The 16,577-nt window shown below is 44.0% G+C and overlaps 1 protein-coding gene across 5 annotated transcripts in view; it reads right to left on the bottom strand.

Annotated features, from left to right (window-relative positions):
- Positions 1–12,039: 12,039 nt before the first annotated feature.
- dlc1 (DLC1 Rho GTPase activating protein) overlaps positions 12,040–16,577 on the bottom strand; it is a 527,354-nt gene continuing 522,816 nt past the window's right edge. For all 5 annotated transcript variants that reach the window (XM_068034855.1, XM_068034845.1, XM_068034837.1 and 2 more), the window contains one exon: positions 12,040–16,326. In XM_068034855.1, coding sequence (XP_067890956.1) covers positions 16,209–16,326 — 118 coding nt within the window. In that variant the 3' untranslated portion in view covers positions 12,040–16,208. The remainder of the gene's footprint in view (positions 16,327–16,577) is intronic.

The following is a 16,577-nucleotide window of genomic DNA, read 5'->3' as shown; positions in this document are numbered from 1 at the left end:
TTTCTCTCGCCCTCCCTAGTTTGATGTTTCTTTTCTCTCTTGCTCCCTCATTTGCTTTTCTCTCTCTCTTTCCTCCAGTGTGCTTCTCTCTCTCTCTTTTTCCCCCAGTTTGTGCTTCTGTTTCTTTCCCTCCCCAGTTCGATGTTTCTCTCTGTCCCTCTCCAGGTTTTGTTTCTCTCTCTCACTCTCTCAGTTTGTGTTTTTCTCTTTTCTTCCATTTCTTCCGAGTCTCAAGCAACAGCCCTCAGGAGAGAAACCACTCAATTCACTGGACAGGTGGGAACTCTAATGCTGCATAAGATGGGTATGTAGTGGGTTGCTCTGTTTCATACTTCAGTCACCCACCCTAGAGCAGGGGTCTCACCCAGGGGTCTGTGACCCCCTAAGGGGTCTGTGAGAAAGTCTCAAGGGGTCTGCCAAAAATAATATATTCCTTTGGCTGCTTTAGGAACATAAGTGAAAGACATCTGGGTCTGCTGCGGAAATCGCTGCTTGGCCCCAGAGGCTCAAGGTCATTGGTCCACCGTGTTGTCAAGGAGATGGTGTCCAGTCTCAGTCGGTGTGCTCTACTTGGCTTATTAGTAACAGACAAGAGGAGAAATGAGAACTGGTACGGCTGTTAACACCATCAGTCTCATCAGCTCCAGTGACAATTTACCAAACTTAATGACAATCTATTAACTTCAGTATAACTCTACCAACCTCAGTAAAAGTTTACTACCCTCAGTATAACTCCACCAACCTCAGTAAAAGTTTACTACCCTCAGTATAACTCTACCAACCTCAGTAAAAGTTTACTACCCTCAGTATAACTCTACCAACCTCAGTAAAAGTTTACTATCCTCAGTATAACTCTACCAACCTCAGTAAAAGGTTACTACCCTCAGTATAACTCTACCAACCTCAGTAAAAGTTTACTACCCTCAGTATAACTCTATCAACCTCAGTAAAAGGTTACTACCCTCAGTATAACTCTACTAACCTCAGCACAGTCTACTAACTTAAGTAGAATGCTATTAACCTTGGAGACAGTCTGAATTTCATAACTCTAGCAACCTCAGAGCCAACCTACCAACTTCAGTAACATGCTATTATCTTCAGCAGAACTCTACCAAACTCAGCCACAGTTTACTAACTACAGTGACAGTCTACAAACTTCAATAACATTCTACTAACCTCACCAAAAAAACTCAAGGTAACAAGGTAAATTACAAAGAACAGGAAAATTGTGGTAAACACACACAATAAATACCAGATATGGAAGCATTTTTAATTCATTAACTTCATGTCTTGGATAAAGTGGTTGCACAGCACCAGCAACAAGTTTCACGTTAAGTAAATAGAACAAAAATAATAAATATGTGTGTTTAATTGTATAACTAATTTTTATACAGAAAAACTGTTGTGTTGTGTTACAGGGGGTCCATGCAATTTTAATAACATGAGAAGGGGGTTTCAGAAGCAAAAAGGCTGAGAATCTCTGCCCTGGATGTTAGCAGGCTCAATCCTATGTACATTGCCTGCAGGATGGAAACTGATTCTGAAGAAGATGGCGCATTTTAAGAAATGTGAGAGCAACTTCCTGCTGGGAACATGGGATGACAGAGTTAATTAACTCCAATGAGTTTCCTTAAAGGTGAGTTCACTTGTTTTGGGAATGACATTTTTTTTTTGTCCTTTGCATTATTTTGCATTTTTAGTTTTTCCCCTACTACCATTGTGTGCACTTTGATACTCTATTTCAGCACCCTGAACGAGGGGGGATTCCTCTGGGGATTCCTCTTTACCTCAGGCAGCTGAAAGGTGAGGTGCTCAGCAGAAGCAGATTTTCCTCCATCTGAGGTGGGGCTGCCTGAGCTGCCATTACCTAAGTTATGTAGCTTCAGCAACCCTACCAGAGGGTATGCCAAAGAATATCCGATCTTACCACCTACACTTCACAAGGATGGCCTTTCTCCAGATCATGATTGTGCCATCTTGTTGTACAAGCAGAAAAGATATGTACACAACCTCCATGCAAACCTGGTGTCAGTCAGTGACTCCACATAATGCAGCTAGGTTGTATTACAGTAACTTCAGGTGTTAGAACCATAGAAAAGTTATGGCACAGAAAGAAGCCATTCAGCCTATCTTGTCTGCACCGGCTGAAAAATCTAGCTGCCCAATCTAATCCCACCTTCCAGCACCTGGTCTGTAGCCTTGCAGGTTACAGCACTTCAGGTGCAGGTGCAGGTACCTTTTAAATGAGTTGAAGGTTTCTGCCTCCACCACCAATCCAGGCAGTGAATTCCAGACACCCAACACCCTCTGGGTGAAAAAGTTTTTTGGAGGATATGAGGGTGGCAAGACTTTTAATTAAGGATGTGCCCAATGAGGTATGAGTCTACAGGAGAGAGGTGTTAGTTTGAGTAAAGGCTTAGAGCTGGAATTGATACATGGCGTTGTTGAATAGACTCCTCTTGCCAGATTCCTTAACATGTGCCATCTTCTTTTGCATCTGTTCCTGGGTTCAGCTGATAGTGTACACTGTGCTGAGGCTTACTATTGCCTGCTGCCGGGGGGATATACTGATGTCCTCTGGGGAAGGTGTCCTGAAGTATCAAACAGGACAACTCTCCTTACAGCCATCTCATTCAGCAGCACATCCATTCTCCTACCATTCTGGTAAGGTTGATCCTTGTTTGTTGACCATCTGGGAACCTGGGACTTCAAGGTCCTGAAACAAGTTGAGAAGGACATTCTATATTAATGAGACTACAAGGCTAACACCCAGTGGCAAACATGTGACAGTTTTACCACTTTCCAGGGAACTTCTGTGTACTGAGTGAAGCAGTAGAATCTAAATCAAAAGATTTGAATGCCTTGGGCATTATTTTGTCTGGACTTTAAGTTGTTTCTCTATTCTGATGTTACTGAGTTGTGCCACAGTAATGTGACACAAAAAAACTACAGCTGCTCTTGTTTGGTTGATCAGATGTTTTATAATTCATTAAGTACAAACAGGTTTAGTTACACAAAGAACAAGGAAAACAATAGCGCAGAACACTTAACTGTGAGTGGAGCTAGATAAAGTCATAAAAAGACCATTGGAATTTTGTATTTGAGAAATAGGACTATAGAATGGAAATAAAAATTGGGTGAAATATAAAACATGCTACCTATTTGCAATCACCTCCTTTTACACTGTCACACTAAGTCAAGCTGTATCTCAATTTCAAGTTTTTGCTCGAGTCACTCTGAACAGGCTCCAGACGCTGGCCGAGCGCGTCTACCCTGAGGCACAGTGTGGCTTTCGTGCAGAGAGATCGACCATTGACATGCTGTTCTCCCTTCGTCAGATACAGGAGAAATGCTGTGAACAACAGATGCCCCTCTACATTGCTTTCATTGATCTCACCAAAGCCTTTGACCTCGTCAGCAGACATGGTCTCTTCAGACTACTAGAAAAGATTGGATGTCCACCAAAGCTACTAAGTATCATCACCTCATTCCATGACAATATGAAAGGCACAATTCAACATGGTGGCTCCTCATCAGAGCCCTTTCCTATCCTGAGTGGTGTGAAACAGGGCTGTGTTCTCGCACCCACACTTTTTGGGATTTTCTTCTCCCTGCTGCTTTCACATGCGTTCAAATCCTCTGAAGAAGGAATTTTCTTCCACACAAGATCAGGGGGCAGGTTGTTCAACCTTGCCCGTCTAAGAGCGAAGTCCAAAGTACGGAAAGTCCTCATCAGAGAACTCCTCTTTGCTGACGATGCTGCTTTAACATCTCACACTGAAGAGTGCCTGCAGAGTCTCATCGACAGGTTTGCGGCTGCCTGCAATGAATTTGGCCTAACCATCAGCCTCAAGAAAACGAACATCATGGGGCAGGACGTCAGAAATGCTCCATCCATCAATATTGGCGACCACGCTCTGGAAGTGGTTCAAGAGTTCACCTACCTAGGCTCAACTATCACCAGTAACCTGTCTCTAGATGCAGAAATCAACAAGTGCATGGGTAAGGCTTCCACTGCTATGTTCAGACTGGCCAAGAGAGTGTGGGAAAATGGCGCACTGATACGGAACACAAAAGTCCGAGTGTATCAAGCCTGTGTCCTCAGTACCTTGCTCTATGGCAGCAACACCTGGACGACGTATGCCAGCCAAGAGCGATGTCTCAATTCATTCCATCTTCGCTGCTTCCGGAGAATACTTGGCATCAGGTGGCAGGACTATATCTCCAACACAGAAGTCCTTGAAGCGGCCAACACCCCCAGCTTATACACACTACTCAAGCGGTGCTTGAGATGGCTTGGCCATGTGAGCCGCATGAAGATGGCAGGATCCCCAAAGACACATTGTACAGCGAGCTCGCTACTGGTATCAGACCCACTGGCCGTCCATGTCTCCGCTATAAAGATGTCTGCAAACGCGACATGAAATCGTGTGACATTGATCACAAGTCGTGGGAGTCAGTTGCCAGCATTCGCCAGAGCTGGCGGGCAGCCATAAAGACAGGGCTAAAATGTGGCGAGTCGAAGAGACTTAGTAGTTGGCAGGAAAAAAGACAGAGGCGCAAGGGGAGAGCCAACTATGCAACAGCCCCGACAAACAAATTTCTCTGCTGCACCTGTGGAAGAGCCTGTCACTCCAGAATTGGCCTTTATAGCCACTCCAGGCGCTGCTTCACAAACCACTGACCACCTCCAGGCGCGTATCCATTGTCTCTCGAGATAAGGAGGCCCAAAAGATCTCAATTTACTTCGTGGAAATATTCATTGGTGGCTGTGTAGAGCAAGAGTTTGTGTAGAATTTGATTCCTTGTGTTAATGCTGTCATCTGGTGGTCATTCTGGGACTTACAGACTAACTCTAATTGCAGTGAATCTGTGACTACAAATGTTGAGATTGTTACAGAGAGGCCAAGGAACACAAAAAGGGTATTATTTATCACACAAAATATTTCTTTGGATTTAGTGTCATTGGCCACTCTTTGTAGTGTATCTTGCATTCTCTATAAGCCAGAATGTACCCTTACTGCCAAGAATCAAGATACATGTAGTGAGACTCAGGATGAACAGAGAACCCTTGTTAATGTACGGCACCTTACTGGAGGATACCCTGTGCCACCACTTGTTTGGTAGGCAGACGAATATATGCTCTTTCAGACCATGGTTCAGGCTATAAACAGTAGTCGGTACACGCAGTAGAGCAGAAATTCAACTTATGCTGAAAATGGGCACAAAATGAGCATAGCAACTGCCAAATGACTTCAGTGAAAGGTGACTCAAATTGGTGCTCATGCCTTATTTATGATTGGCGAGCTGTCAGCACTATATAAGCTGTTTATTGGCAAATGACCAATGATGGGGGAGGGAGCTTGGTGAATTGGGTAGCAATGACACCATTTCAAAACAGCCTACATTTCTTAAAGGGGAGGTCCCCTTTAAAGTGAAGGTGATGGTTAGAACAAGTTCTACATGGTGCTCTGATTCTCAGACACCACTCTGGAGGTTCTCATGGAGGAGTTGAGCAGGGGGAGGGAGTTGATCTTTCCAGAGTGGTCCGAGGTGGGAGAGCAGGATATTGCAAACAGTATTACACCCAGTACCAAGGTGCAGATAAGAAAGAGACCTACCATCTCTATATTAGCAGGGGCTGCTCTGGAATGAGATCAGCAGAGGCTACAGCTAGAACATTGCAACTGGCAAGGCTGGAGAATATACTCTGCAGGGTTGTTGACCACCTTTCCCTTCTTTCCTCTTCTCACTGAACTCTCTCTCTCTCTCTCGCACACGCATATTTCATGACAAAGTGATGCTGCTATAAGATTTTTCTCATCTGTCTCTGCTAAACCTATACATCTCTTTTCTCTCTGGACCCATCAGAAGTATAGGCCCAGTTACTGGTGAACAGGAGGAGACCATTCAGCCCCTCAACCAGTTCAATCATTCGATTGGATCATGGCTGATCTGTACCTCTACTCCATTTGGATGTCTTTGTTCTATATCCCTGGATAACCATACCTAACAAAAATCTATTGATCATAGTCCTAAAAATGTTAGCTGATTCAGCATTCATAGTCTTTACCACCCCTAGATGAAAGAGTGCTTCCTCATTTCACTCCTGAATAGCCTGATCTAATTTTCGATAAAAAAGTGCTGAAAATACTCACCAAGTCTGGCAGTATCTGTGAAGAGTGAAACAGATTTAACGGGCTGGATTTTGTTCTCCCCCAGGTGTCGGGTTTCTTGGCAGGAGCAGCCTGAAGATGCCTCCCAGGAGAGTGGCGCCGTGTACCCCGACACCAGGAGGGCCCGGCCCGATATTACCGGCAGCGGCGAGTCTCACGGCGGACTCCCCCGCTTGATGACGGGACCCCAATTTGAATATTTAAATAAATTAAGATGAATGAATTAATGAACCTCACATCACCTCCTGATGCCCCTCTGCGATCTTCGGCCCGGTGACTGGCACTCCTGCACCTTCGGATTCCGGTCTGGGGAAACGAGGTGCCACACTGGTGGGGAGGGGGGAGGAGGTAAGTTTCTCAGTACGGGGAGAGGAATGGGGCCAAATTAATCTCATGGGTGCAGGGGATGGTGGAAAGGGTTGTAGTTGAAAGTTTGTGCAATTTGGGGGCAAGGTCAGATGGCAAATGTAAGTGTTTTGGGGGGGTTGCGCACATAATTAATTTAATTGTTATGGGGGGGTGGGGTAGGAGAGGGGCAAAAGAAATGTATTTATTTTGTTTTTAATTCACTTTTCCCTTAAATATTTTAAGTAGCCGGTAGAGCTAGCAGCCCTTTAAAAATGGTGTCAGCGCCTGCGCACAGGTAGCTGACACCATTGCCAGGGACGGACAGCCCGCCCCCTCCATGTGATCGGGGGCGAGGGGGTGGGCGGGGCAGCCTGCCCCGGCTATTTAACTGAGCCGCCGCACAGAAGATTGTGGCGGCACCACGTGGGCCGCCGTCTTTTTCGTCTGCCATCAATGACTTGACTCGAACAGGAAGGTCATCAACCTGAAACATTAAGTCTGTGTTTCTCTCCACAGATACTGCCAAACCTGCTGAGTATTTCCAGTATCTTCTGCTCAGTATTTTCTGATTTTATTAAGATTTCCAACATCTGCAGTATTTTGCTTTTCTTATTTTATTATGCCCCATTGTTCTGGATTCCCTCATCAGTGAAAATACTCTTTCTGCATCTCTGCTATCAAATCCGTTTATCATTTTAAGTACCGCAATTTAGATTGCTGCTCAACCTTCTGAACTCAAAGGAATGCAAATCAAGTTTATGCAATATGTCCTCAAAATTTAGCTCTTTAAGGCCTGGTATAATTCTGATAAATCTGTGCTGTACCCCTTCCAAGGCAAAATATATTTTTCCAGAGCTTCATGCTGAGTACTCCAGATGTGGTCTGACCAAGTCTCTGTACAACTGAATCATCACTTCCTGTATTCCAACACCCTTCAGATAAAGGCCAACATTCCTGTAAACTTTTTGATTTTTTTTGCACCTGCACACGAGCTTTTAGTGAACCCCTTTGCTCTTTCATAGCTTTCATCATTTCATCAATAAAAAAATTTAATTTGTCTTTCTTAGATTCAAAGTGGATGATCTTGTACTTCCCCACATTGAACTCCATCTGCCATAGTTTTGTTCACTCACTTAATCTGTCGATGTCCCTTTGTAACTTTCTGCTCCTGTCTACATAACTTTATGTGCCTCCTAACTAAATGGCATCAACAAACTTGGATATATAACTATCTATTTCTTCGTCTAAGTCATTAATATACATGGTGAAAACTCAGATCCTTGGGGAACCACTTGTCACATCCCATCAATAAGAACATTCCCTTTATCTTTATTCTATCTCCTAACTCTCAACCAATGACCAAACCATGTCACAAGGTAACTTTCAATTCATTGCACTTTCTTTTTTACTAATAATCTCTTGGGCTGGATTTTATGGGCCGCACTGAGGCGGGGCCGGAGGTGGGGAGGAGGGAGGTGGGGCATGGAGAATCGCGATAGGTGGTAGGGTGGGAGGGGCGCGGAGGGCCCGTCGCCAAGCAATCTTACAAGGGGCGGGATAGGCCAAAGATGGCCTTCTCACCCAGAGGCCAATTGAAACCTTTAAGTAGCCTATTAACAGCCACGGAAGGGCCTCTTCCCGCCACTGTTGGGATCTTACCAGCAGCGAGGGGGGCAGGTTGGTGGGGGTGCCTCCGCCATGTGAGGAGGGCATCTTGTAAAATGAGGTGCTCTCCCTGCAGGTTTGTGAGGGGGGTGCGGGGGCGGGTGGTCCCTCCTCCATGGGCAATCTGTGACCCATGGAGGGTCCCCACCGGGAACCACTTCACTGACCCCGATCAGCCCCACCCCTCCCTGGGGCCTCCTCTCCCTGGACCCTGGTCTGCATGATCACTCCCTCGCCCCCCTCCCTCTCCTGGGCCAGTCCACCTACCTCTGGTCCAGGGTTCCAGTACTGGGCTTGGGTCCAAGAACTCTGCAACAGCGGAAGTGGCCACTGCTCCAGATGGCGCTGCTGATATTACTAAGCTGCCAGCCCTGTGATTGGCCAGCAGCTCATGGAGGCAGGATCCCCATCTTTAAAGGGACAGGATCCCAGCTCGTGATCACTCCAGGGGGCAGGAAAAGGCTGAGGCAGTGTCTCCCCACCCCCGCTTTTTCGGCCCGGTGTGGAGAGCCCCATCTTCTACACAAAATCCAGCCCCTTGAGTGGGACCTTATCAATTTATTTTTGTAAGTCCACATGAACATCACCCAATGACTCCCCTATCCACCATGCTAGCGACCACCTCAAAACCTTCAACTGGATTCGTCAGATATGACTTACCCTTCACAAATCTATGCTGATTCACTGATCAGCCCATACTTGTCCAAGTGCTCAGTCACTCTGTCCTTGATGATAGATTCCAGTAACTTCTCCATATTTGATAAACTGACAGATCTGTGCATACCTGGTTTCTATCTCCCTCTCTTAAATATTGGAATGATATTTACAATTTACCAGCCTAAAAGCACGATTCCTGAATCTAGAGCTTTGGAAAATTATGACTAACACATCTGCAATTTCCTTACTTACCTCATTTAATACTCAGGGATGGAAATCATCATATCTTCTAGATTTGTCTGTCTTACATCCCATTATTTTCTCCACAACAATTTGTTTACTTATATTAAATCTACTACATTTCTCCCATTGACTTATTTTTAGGTCCTCTTCCTCCACTGTAAAAATGGATAGTGCATTGTCATGCAGGCACCCACCTGCCAAGAATGAGGCATATTAATTTCACCACATTGACATTAAATTTCAAATTGTTGCTGGGAAGAAGAGAAGGCCTGATACAAGGAGTTGCCACGCCCCTGGCTGGAAAGACATTTTTGCATATTAACAGGCAGTGTTTGTAGACATAGGACCATTCCCTGACCCACCCAATACACAAAGCCAGAAGTGGTTATACCAGTCACGTGACTACCCTGCTGGCCAACCTGGGGAGTTTTAAATTGTATAGACAGTGTTTGAACTGGCAGAAAACTCTTGGCTCCTGGATTGAATAGACCCTCTTCTGTCTGTTCCCATCTCTTTCTCACGGAACTCCAAGACCCATTGAAGATACATGCACCCCAAGAGAGAAAAGTCTCCTACAGTGAACAAGGTTTAAGAAGTTTACTGGGCCCCAGTGAAAAGCAAGACCACACCTTCAATCAAGGACTCTACAGCGAGCTGGAAGTGCAGTAACAAAAATCCCCCTCACAGATTGCTTCAAACTTTTCCACTTTATCTTTTCTTCTGCTCTTTTCTGTCCCTATCTGCATGTGTGTATCGCGTATGCATGCTAGCGTGGACGCGTCATGTATCTGTAGCCTTAACCGAATTAGAGTTTAAGTTTAATAAATTTCACTTTTCTTTTTTAAACCAAAGAAAGCCTGTTTGAGCTGCTTTCTTTGCCTTTTATTTGGAAAGTGATGAACAAGGATTCACCAAGGGGGAGCTAATACACAGTGTGTTTAAAAATAAAACCCTGTTACAATAAGACCAGGTGAAGACTGAAAGGGAACCCTAGACCTCTTTCTGACCTGGTTGTAACAGCACTGATTTAATAAGAGGAGGACCAGGTGCTTGAGACATGTGGTAAGTCAATTTTAATCTTGCAGACACCAGCTCTGATATTGGCACACCAGATAGTTTTGACGGTCAGTTAGAGGGACCTGCATTGGGAAATTCACTCAAGAAGTGCAGGAGCAAGAGCAGGGAGAAATGAAGGGTGCGGAAGTAGGTCGCCAGAAGGAAAGTTCACATCCTAGCCCTGCTGCAGATGGCACAGATATTGATTTCACTTCAAGGGGATTGAGACTAGCATTGGCTCTATGGGTGAGCACTGCTGTCTTCTCTCGGGATGCCAGCATTCCTTCTCCCATGCCTTCCCTGTGTTGGTGCCAGCCAGTCCACACTGTCCTGGCTGTCACTGAGATGCAGCAGTCTGCATCTGGGCCTTCTGTGGTCAGAATATCGAGAGGTCGTCAAACCAGGGTTATGCGAAGTGCCCTCAGTGAATGATCAGCAACCTTACAGATGGCCATGGTGGGCCCACTGCCTGATACAGGTGGGCAGCCCCTTTGAAAATGTCATTGACCTCTTCATTGGTGTTAATGAGGCTTCCATCCCTATTTTGAGGCTGTCACTTCCCATTAATACTGGACAATAGAAATTAAAATTAATCCCACTGTCTTCAAACTTTGGCCACTCCAGAGCTACTTTATGACATTTTCGGCCATATTTTTCAATGCCTGGCCTCCAATTCCCCCTTCCCAAACTCCACATATAACCCCCCACCACACCATTGCTCTCTCCAATTACTGCTCAGTCTTTGTTTGTCTTCGCTGGCTGGCTGTTCGTGCCATGCTGGTTTGATGTTAATGAGGCCTGAGCTCCAATATAGAGATGCCTAAAGCATACCATTTAGGTACAGGAACTCTTACCCTTTGCTCCCATCTGCCCCGCCCCACCTGAATTTCTACCCTGTAATTTTTAATTCTTTTTTAAAGCTGGCAAGAAATTGAGTGGCCAAATGCCCCTGCTTTCTTTATTTACATTAAAAATTTACTGATATCTTAATGCCATTGGGTAGGTAGTTAGTAGGATCTCCTGTGCCTTGTGGCACACGTACATGAGGCAATCCATTTCTTCCACTGCTGTCTGTCCAGAGCAAGGCATTTGCAGTTAGAGTATCATGTCTTACATTCAGCAGATCATAATTCTCCACAGTTAATGTTTATATTTGCAAGCCTGAAACTGATTTATCACTGGGTTGTTTCTGTAACCAAAAGACATTTCATGTAGGCAGGTTGTTAGCCTGAGTCACAATTCCTACCAGGACCACTTTAGTCTGGCTCCTACCTTTCAACTTGCCAAGATTGCATGGCCATTCCAGAAGTTATACCTCTGCCAGCATTGCTCTCAGGTGATAGGAGCATCAAGCACATCAAGATCCAGTGCCTAGGGAAGACAGAGCTGTTCCTCCTGGCCAGAGAACAATAAGGAATTGTCTCTGCATCACTCTAACTAGGTACTGAGAACAAATCCATATCTGGAGTACAATGGTGGCTGCACTTGCAGATCTGTAAATGAGTGGAAATAACAATGGGCATTTTGGAGAATAGCAGTTTCTTCTAACAGCACTGGTCTCATCCTGAAGCATGGAAGTGTCCAAGCTTTTTGTTTTTGTAGGTGGAGGGTTGCAAGACACATTCAAAATTGAAATCAAATCTCCCATTGACTTGCAATAATCTTAAACTATTGACACAATCAGATCTTGTTTTTCTGATTTAGGATTTATCCATTAAAGTGGCAGTAAGTCCTTTCCAAATCTCCAGCCCAACAAAGTTCAAACAGGACGGACCAACAACTACCAAGATGTAATTGAACAGAGTTGCCTAAATTGCCAGGATGTGGCCATGGTTTGTGGTTTGGATACTCCTGTTGTAGCATGCAAAGAACAATGTCCAGAAGCACAGAATGATTATTCTCTTTTAACACATTTAATAGTGCACTTGTCGGTTATAACTGTACAGACATACAAAGATATAAACACTTTCTTGGTTCTTTACGTCTTAGCATTTAGAGAGTAAAATATTTACAATTTAAAAAAAGGTACAAAAAAGTATAATTGAGGTATAAATATGTGAATATTTAAATAATTAATAACATGCGTTATCCCTATTTGGCAGACATGTATACGCGTTTACAATACAATGGTATATACAGTGACCTCAAATTCTACAAATACCAATTAAATTCTTGTAATGAACTCACAGAAAGATAAGCTAGCATTTTAAAGTGAAGGGATAACACTGAAATAATTACTGATAAAATTGATCTCATTGCCACAAATTTCACTAAAAGCTCTTCACATAACACTGAATGGTAAATATTTTAAACAATATTAGATAAATCCTTCTTTTAATTTCTGCTCATTAAGGGCTCCAGCACCCACATATTAAAAAGGGTAATTGAATTCTCAATCGCAGTTTTGTATCAACTACATTCCATTTAAAGCCTCAAACAAACAGTAATGTTACAGTAAAACCTGTATGTAAGACCACCTTCTGTGAGAGGACCACTCGGCAACTAGCATCCTGGTGATTGTTAACAAAATCCCATGATAGTCAAATGAAGATGAAAAACAAAACAGAAGCAAAAAAAAAAGACCTTAAAGTGATTTTTAACATGTCAGAATTATTTCAAACAGAGTTCGGGATCTTAGGTTGCATACTCCTACAAATATTATCTTATACCATGAACAGTAAATACTAGATGGGAATTGAGGAATGTTTTATTCTACCAAGAGAAGTTCTTTAGATCCAATAAACCACATGTTAAAAATCTTGAGTGTGTTATTTAGAGGTCTGTCACACATGTGCGATATAGCCGTAACTCAGCCCCTACTGTCGTGTCATTTACACCGTAGCTACATGCTCAGGAACAGTTTTGAAGTGGACAAGATGTATGTGTAATGCCATCATTTTGAAAGTACAAAAAAGACAGCATCCATACCATACCTCACTGATCTTACATCCACAAGTGTGATGAATATAGAAAAATATTAATATGCCTAATTAATACAGGAGCCCTGAAAATCAGAGCCATTCTGGCAGACTTCCCACTGTAACGTTAGCAAGAATGTGAGGTTCCTCCAAAAGCCTAAATTTCTGAGAGGACATTGTGGGAGTGGAGCCTCTTCTTTCCCCTTACCTGATCATCATTGTAAATGGGGATTCTGAACAATGGAGCTCCTGTGCCCCTAGCCTTCTTTGGGATCTGCTATGTAGTTAATAGGCATACTGGCTTAAGTAGTGGTGGTTGTGGGGCCCATCTGGGAATCCAGACCAGACTCTTAGCCTGGACTGCAAAAGATTTGGCAGACAGTTTTCAGTAATTGTTAAATCTATTTCCTCTCAGGACATGGGAAATGATGGCAAGGTTATTGCCAATCCCAATTGTGTTGAGATGGTGGTGATTGAATTCTTGAATAGGGATTGTTTGTTGGCCATTTGAGTGAAACATGCAGGGCAGGATTTCAGGATTTGAAATCAGCAACGGGGTTCCAGAAGGCGGGGGTGGGGGTTGGGGAGGGGCGATCCCGTCTCGGCCCTCTATCGGACCCCCAGCTGAATTCAACAGTGGGCAGGCAATTAACTGCCTGCCATTGTGGACACTGTCCCTTTAAGGGACAAAATCCCACCTCTAAGAACTGCCAGCCAATCAGAGGGTCGGCAGCTCAGCAGTGCACCAGGAGCGGTGAACACAGCCAGTACTGCAGGAGGCCTGGAGTAGCACCACTGGAGGAGGCTTCAGGATATAGGAGAGTGGGGTCGGGGACGCTGGGGCCAGTCAGGCGGGTGGTGGGTTGGTTGGTGAAGTCGGGTTGTGGGTGAGGGGGGGGGCGGGGTCTTGCCAGGGGGGCCTCAGATTGCTCTTAGTGGAGGGACCCCATCCCCGAGCTCACTAGGAGGTCACCAGGTATCTTCATGTGGTGGCGGCCCCCTCCGATTTTGGCTAAATACCAGCAGAGTGTTGTGGCAGCCCTTAATTTTAATGGGCCACTTAAGTGGCTTTATTGGCCTCCCAGTGGACTTCCCATCTGCCAAGGTGCCCACTGTGATCAAAATGGCATGGGGGCAGGGTAACATCAGGCATGCCGCCTGAGGCCACCGCACACCTCCCCTGCCTCCCAACCCGTCTCCAAGGGTTGGATAAAATCCAGCCTGTAATGTCAGACTGGAGGCGCATGTAGGCCAGACTGGGTACAGGTGGCAAGTTCACTTCCCTAAAGGCCATTTAGTGGACCAAGTGGGTTTTTAGACAATCGGTAGCTTTCATGGTCATTTTGCTCCTTGTGCTAGCCTGAGTATTACTAGATTTATTAAATTAAATTTCCACAACTTGCCTTGGTGGGATCTGAACTCTCAGGATTGCTGGTTCAGTACAATAACCACTATGTTACCTCACCCTTTTATAAAATGGTTCCCTCCCAATGAGGGCCACCAATAACATATTTCCAGGGAGAATCTGGCACTCCCCACCTATGGCCTGATGCCAATTGCAGGTGCCCTAGATATGCCACTAAAGGCACGGATGTCCACTATGAGGATCTCAAGAATCTCCCCTGAACCCATGAACTTTAATGGGGTCAGCTCTAGATGGGGACAGATGCATTTCAGGACTTTAGCTATGAATTCTTGTGATTTTCAGAGTCAAGCAGTTTTTCAGCAAAAGCTGATCTATTGGAACATAGATGGTAAAACACCCAACTTGACACAATTTTCTGCTTCAGAGGGAGATACAGAATAAAGAAGGGCTGCATCTGACTTTAAAACTATTGTAGTATGACACGTGCAAGCAGCATGCCAACACAAAAAAAAGGCTGACATTGCCAGAATATATAACAAGTATGATTTATTAAAAATCAGCAGCACCAGGTCCCCTATAACTTTCTTCACATAGGCCCAGAAATTTCTGTTTTGCAACAGTTTCTGTTATTGCTTTTAAAGATTTTTTGCAATGTTGTGCCCTGCCTTGGATAGAACAAACTCCATACTGATTGTTAAAATTGTAGCACAGTATGGTTGTATATATTAATGTTCTGTAGCATTAAATACCATTAAATGTATTTTTGCCCTATAAGCTTTCAGGACCACATAAGGCCCTCACCTAGTGGGAAATACAAAGGATATGGGTATTGTTCATCCAAGAAAAAGCCCTTCTACTTTTAAGATATAGCTAAAATCCAGCTGTGTTTTCAAGCAACATTTTGAGGGATCATCAAAGTTGTTACATTGTTCCAGCCAAACCCTCTCCTTATCCCTGGCGGTAGAAAATGGACTGTGTTGTTGGTAGACAGAACTGACATCGGCAGTAATCTGTTAGAATCCGCCATGAGGAAAAAAACAAGTTCTGGTAGGTAAAAAGTGGCCCTAAAGTGATCTCCATTGCCTTTCACTTAAATACTAGAGCAACAGGTTTACTGTACTGGACACTTATTGATTGACGGACATCATTCTGCCATGCCAGTGCCTTCTGAGCAAGCAGTGTACCAGACACCGTCCCTTACCCAATCTCTCACATTTCAGTTCCTCAGAAACATACTCTCAGCCACACACTCCTCCAGATGCACCATGTAAATGGCTAATTGAACCAAGCAAGCACAATAGAAATGCACAACTCTGGAAAATATAACAACGGTTCATAAACTATGAAGATATAGAATGAAATATAAAAAATAGCAAATCACATGAACACACCAGGATATTCTTTTACATAGACATGAATTATATTACAAAAAATGCTTGATGCTTCATAGAAGCAAATGTGGCCCCGAAACAAGCAAGTGCAATACACTTTTGCACTTCACGTTTTCAAAGGACCAATCGTCCCATCCAACTATTCCAGTAAAGGCCTATATAACAGCCCTCATGTATGAATTAAGCAGCTTTTTAAAAGTATATCGCTACAATCATAATTAAGAATTCTATTAAAAATAAAATAATTCATTCAAAAGGTCTGAATGTGCAGGACTCCATTATAAATGTGTTAATTTGGGTCCACCACAGTTTCCTTACAAGTATACATGGTTGTTCTTTGAAGCCCTGTGCTTCAGAGTTAACATACTAGCTCATTGGATGTAGTCTCCTAATGCTTGGTTTCTTGGCTGTCAGAGCCGGGAATATTAAAAGATTCTCGTATTCTACCAAGTTCTGCTGCACACAAGTGTCCAAACACTTTATTGTACCATTCTGGCATCCGTCCCCTGAAAAAAAGGATAGGAAATGTTACGTAGAATTTGCTACACTGATTTAAAAATCTAACTGTCATGTTTGATTTAAAAAATTACATTGTGCTGGCAAAACTCTACAGTAGAAGTCAGAAAACTGTTCCAGGGCCTTATCTTTGTAACTTAAGGCAGTCCAGACTCTGATGGCAGAGTCATTATGTAAATGAGGTTGCACTAATGCCTTAATGGACGTCCAGCTCAATAGCGATTCCCCCTTTCCCTGTTGC

Source organism: Heterodontus francisci, chromosome 1, assembly GCF_036365525.1.
Source record: "Heterodontus francisci isolate sHetFra1 chromosome 1, sHetFra1.hap1, whole genome shotgun sequence".
Taxonomy (NCBI): Eukaryota; Metazoa; Chordata; class Chondrichthyes; order Heterodontiformes; family Heterodontidae; genus Heterodontus; species Heterodontus francisci.
This window is presented reverse-complemented; position numbering and strand designations above follow the sequence as displayed.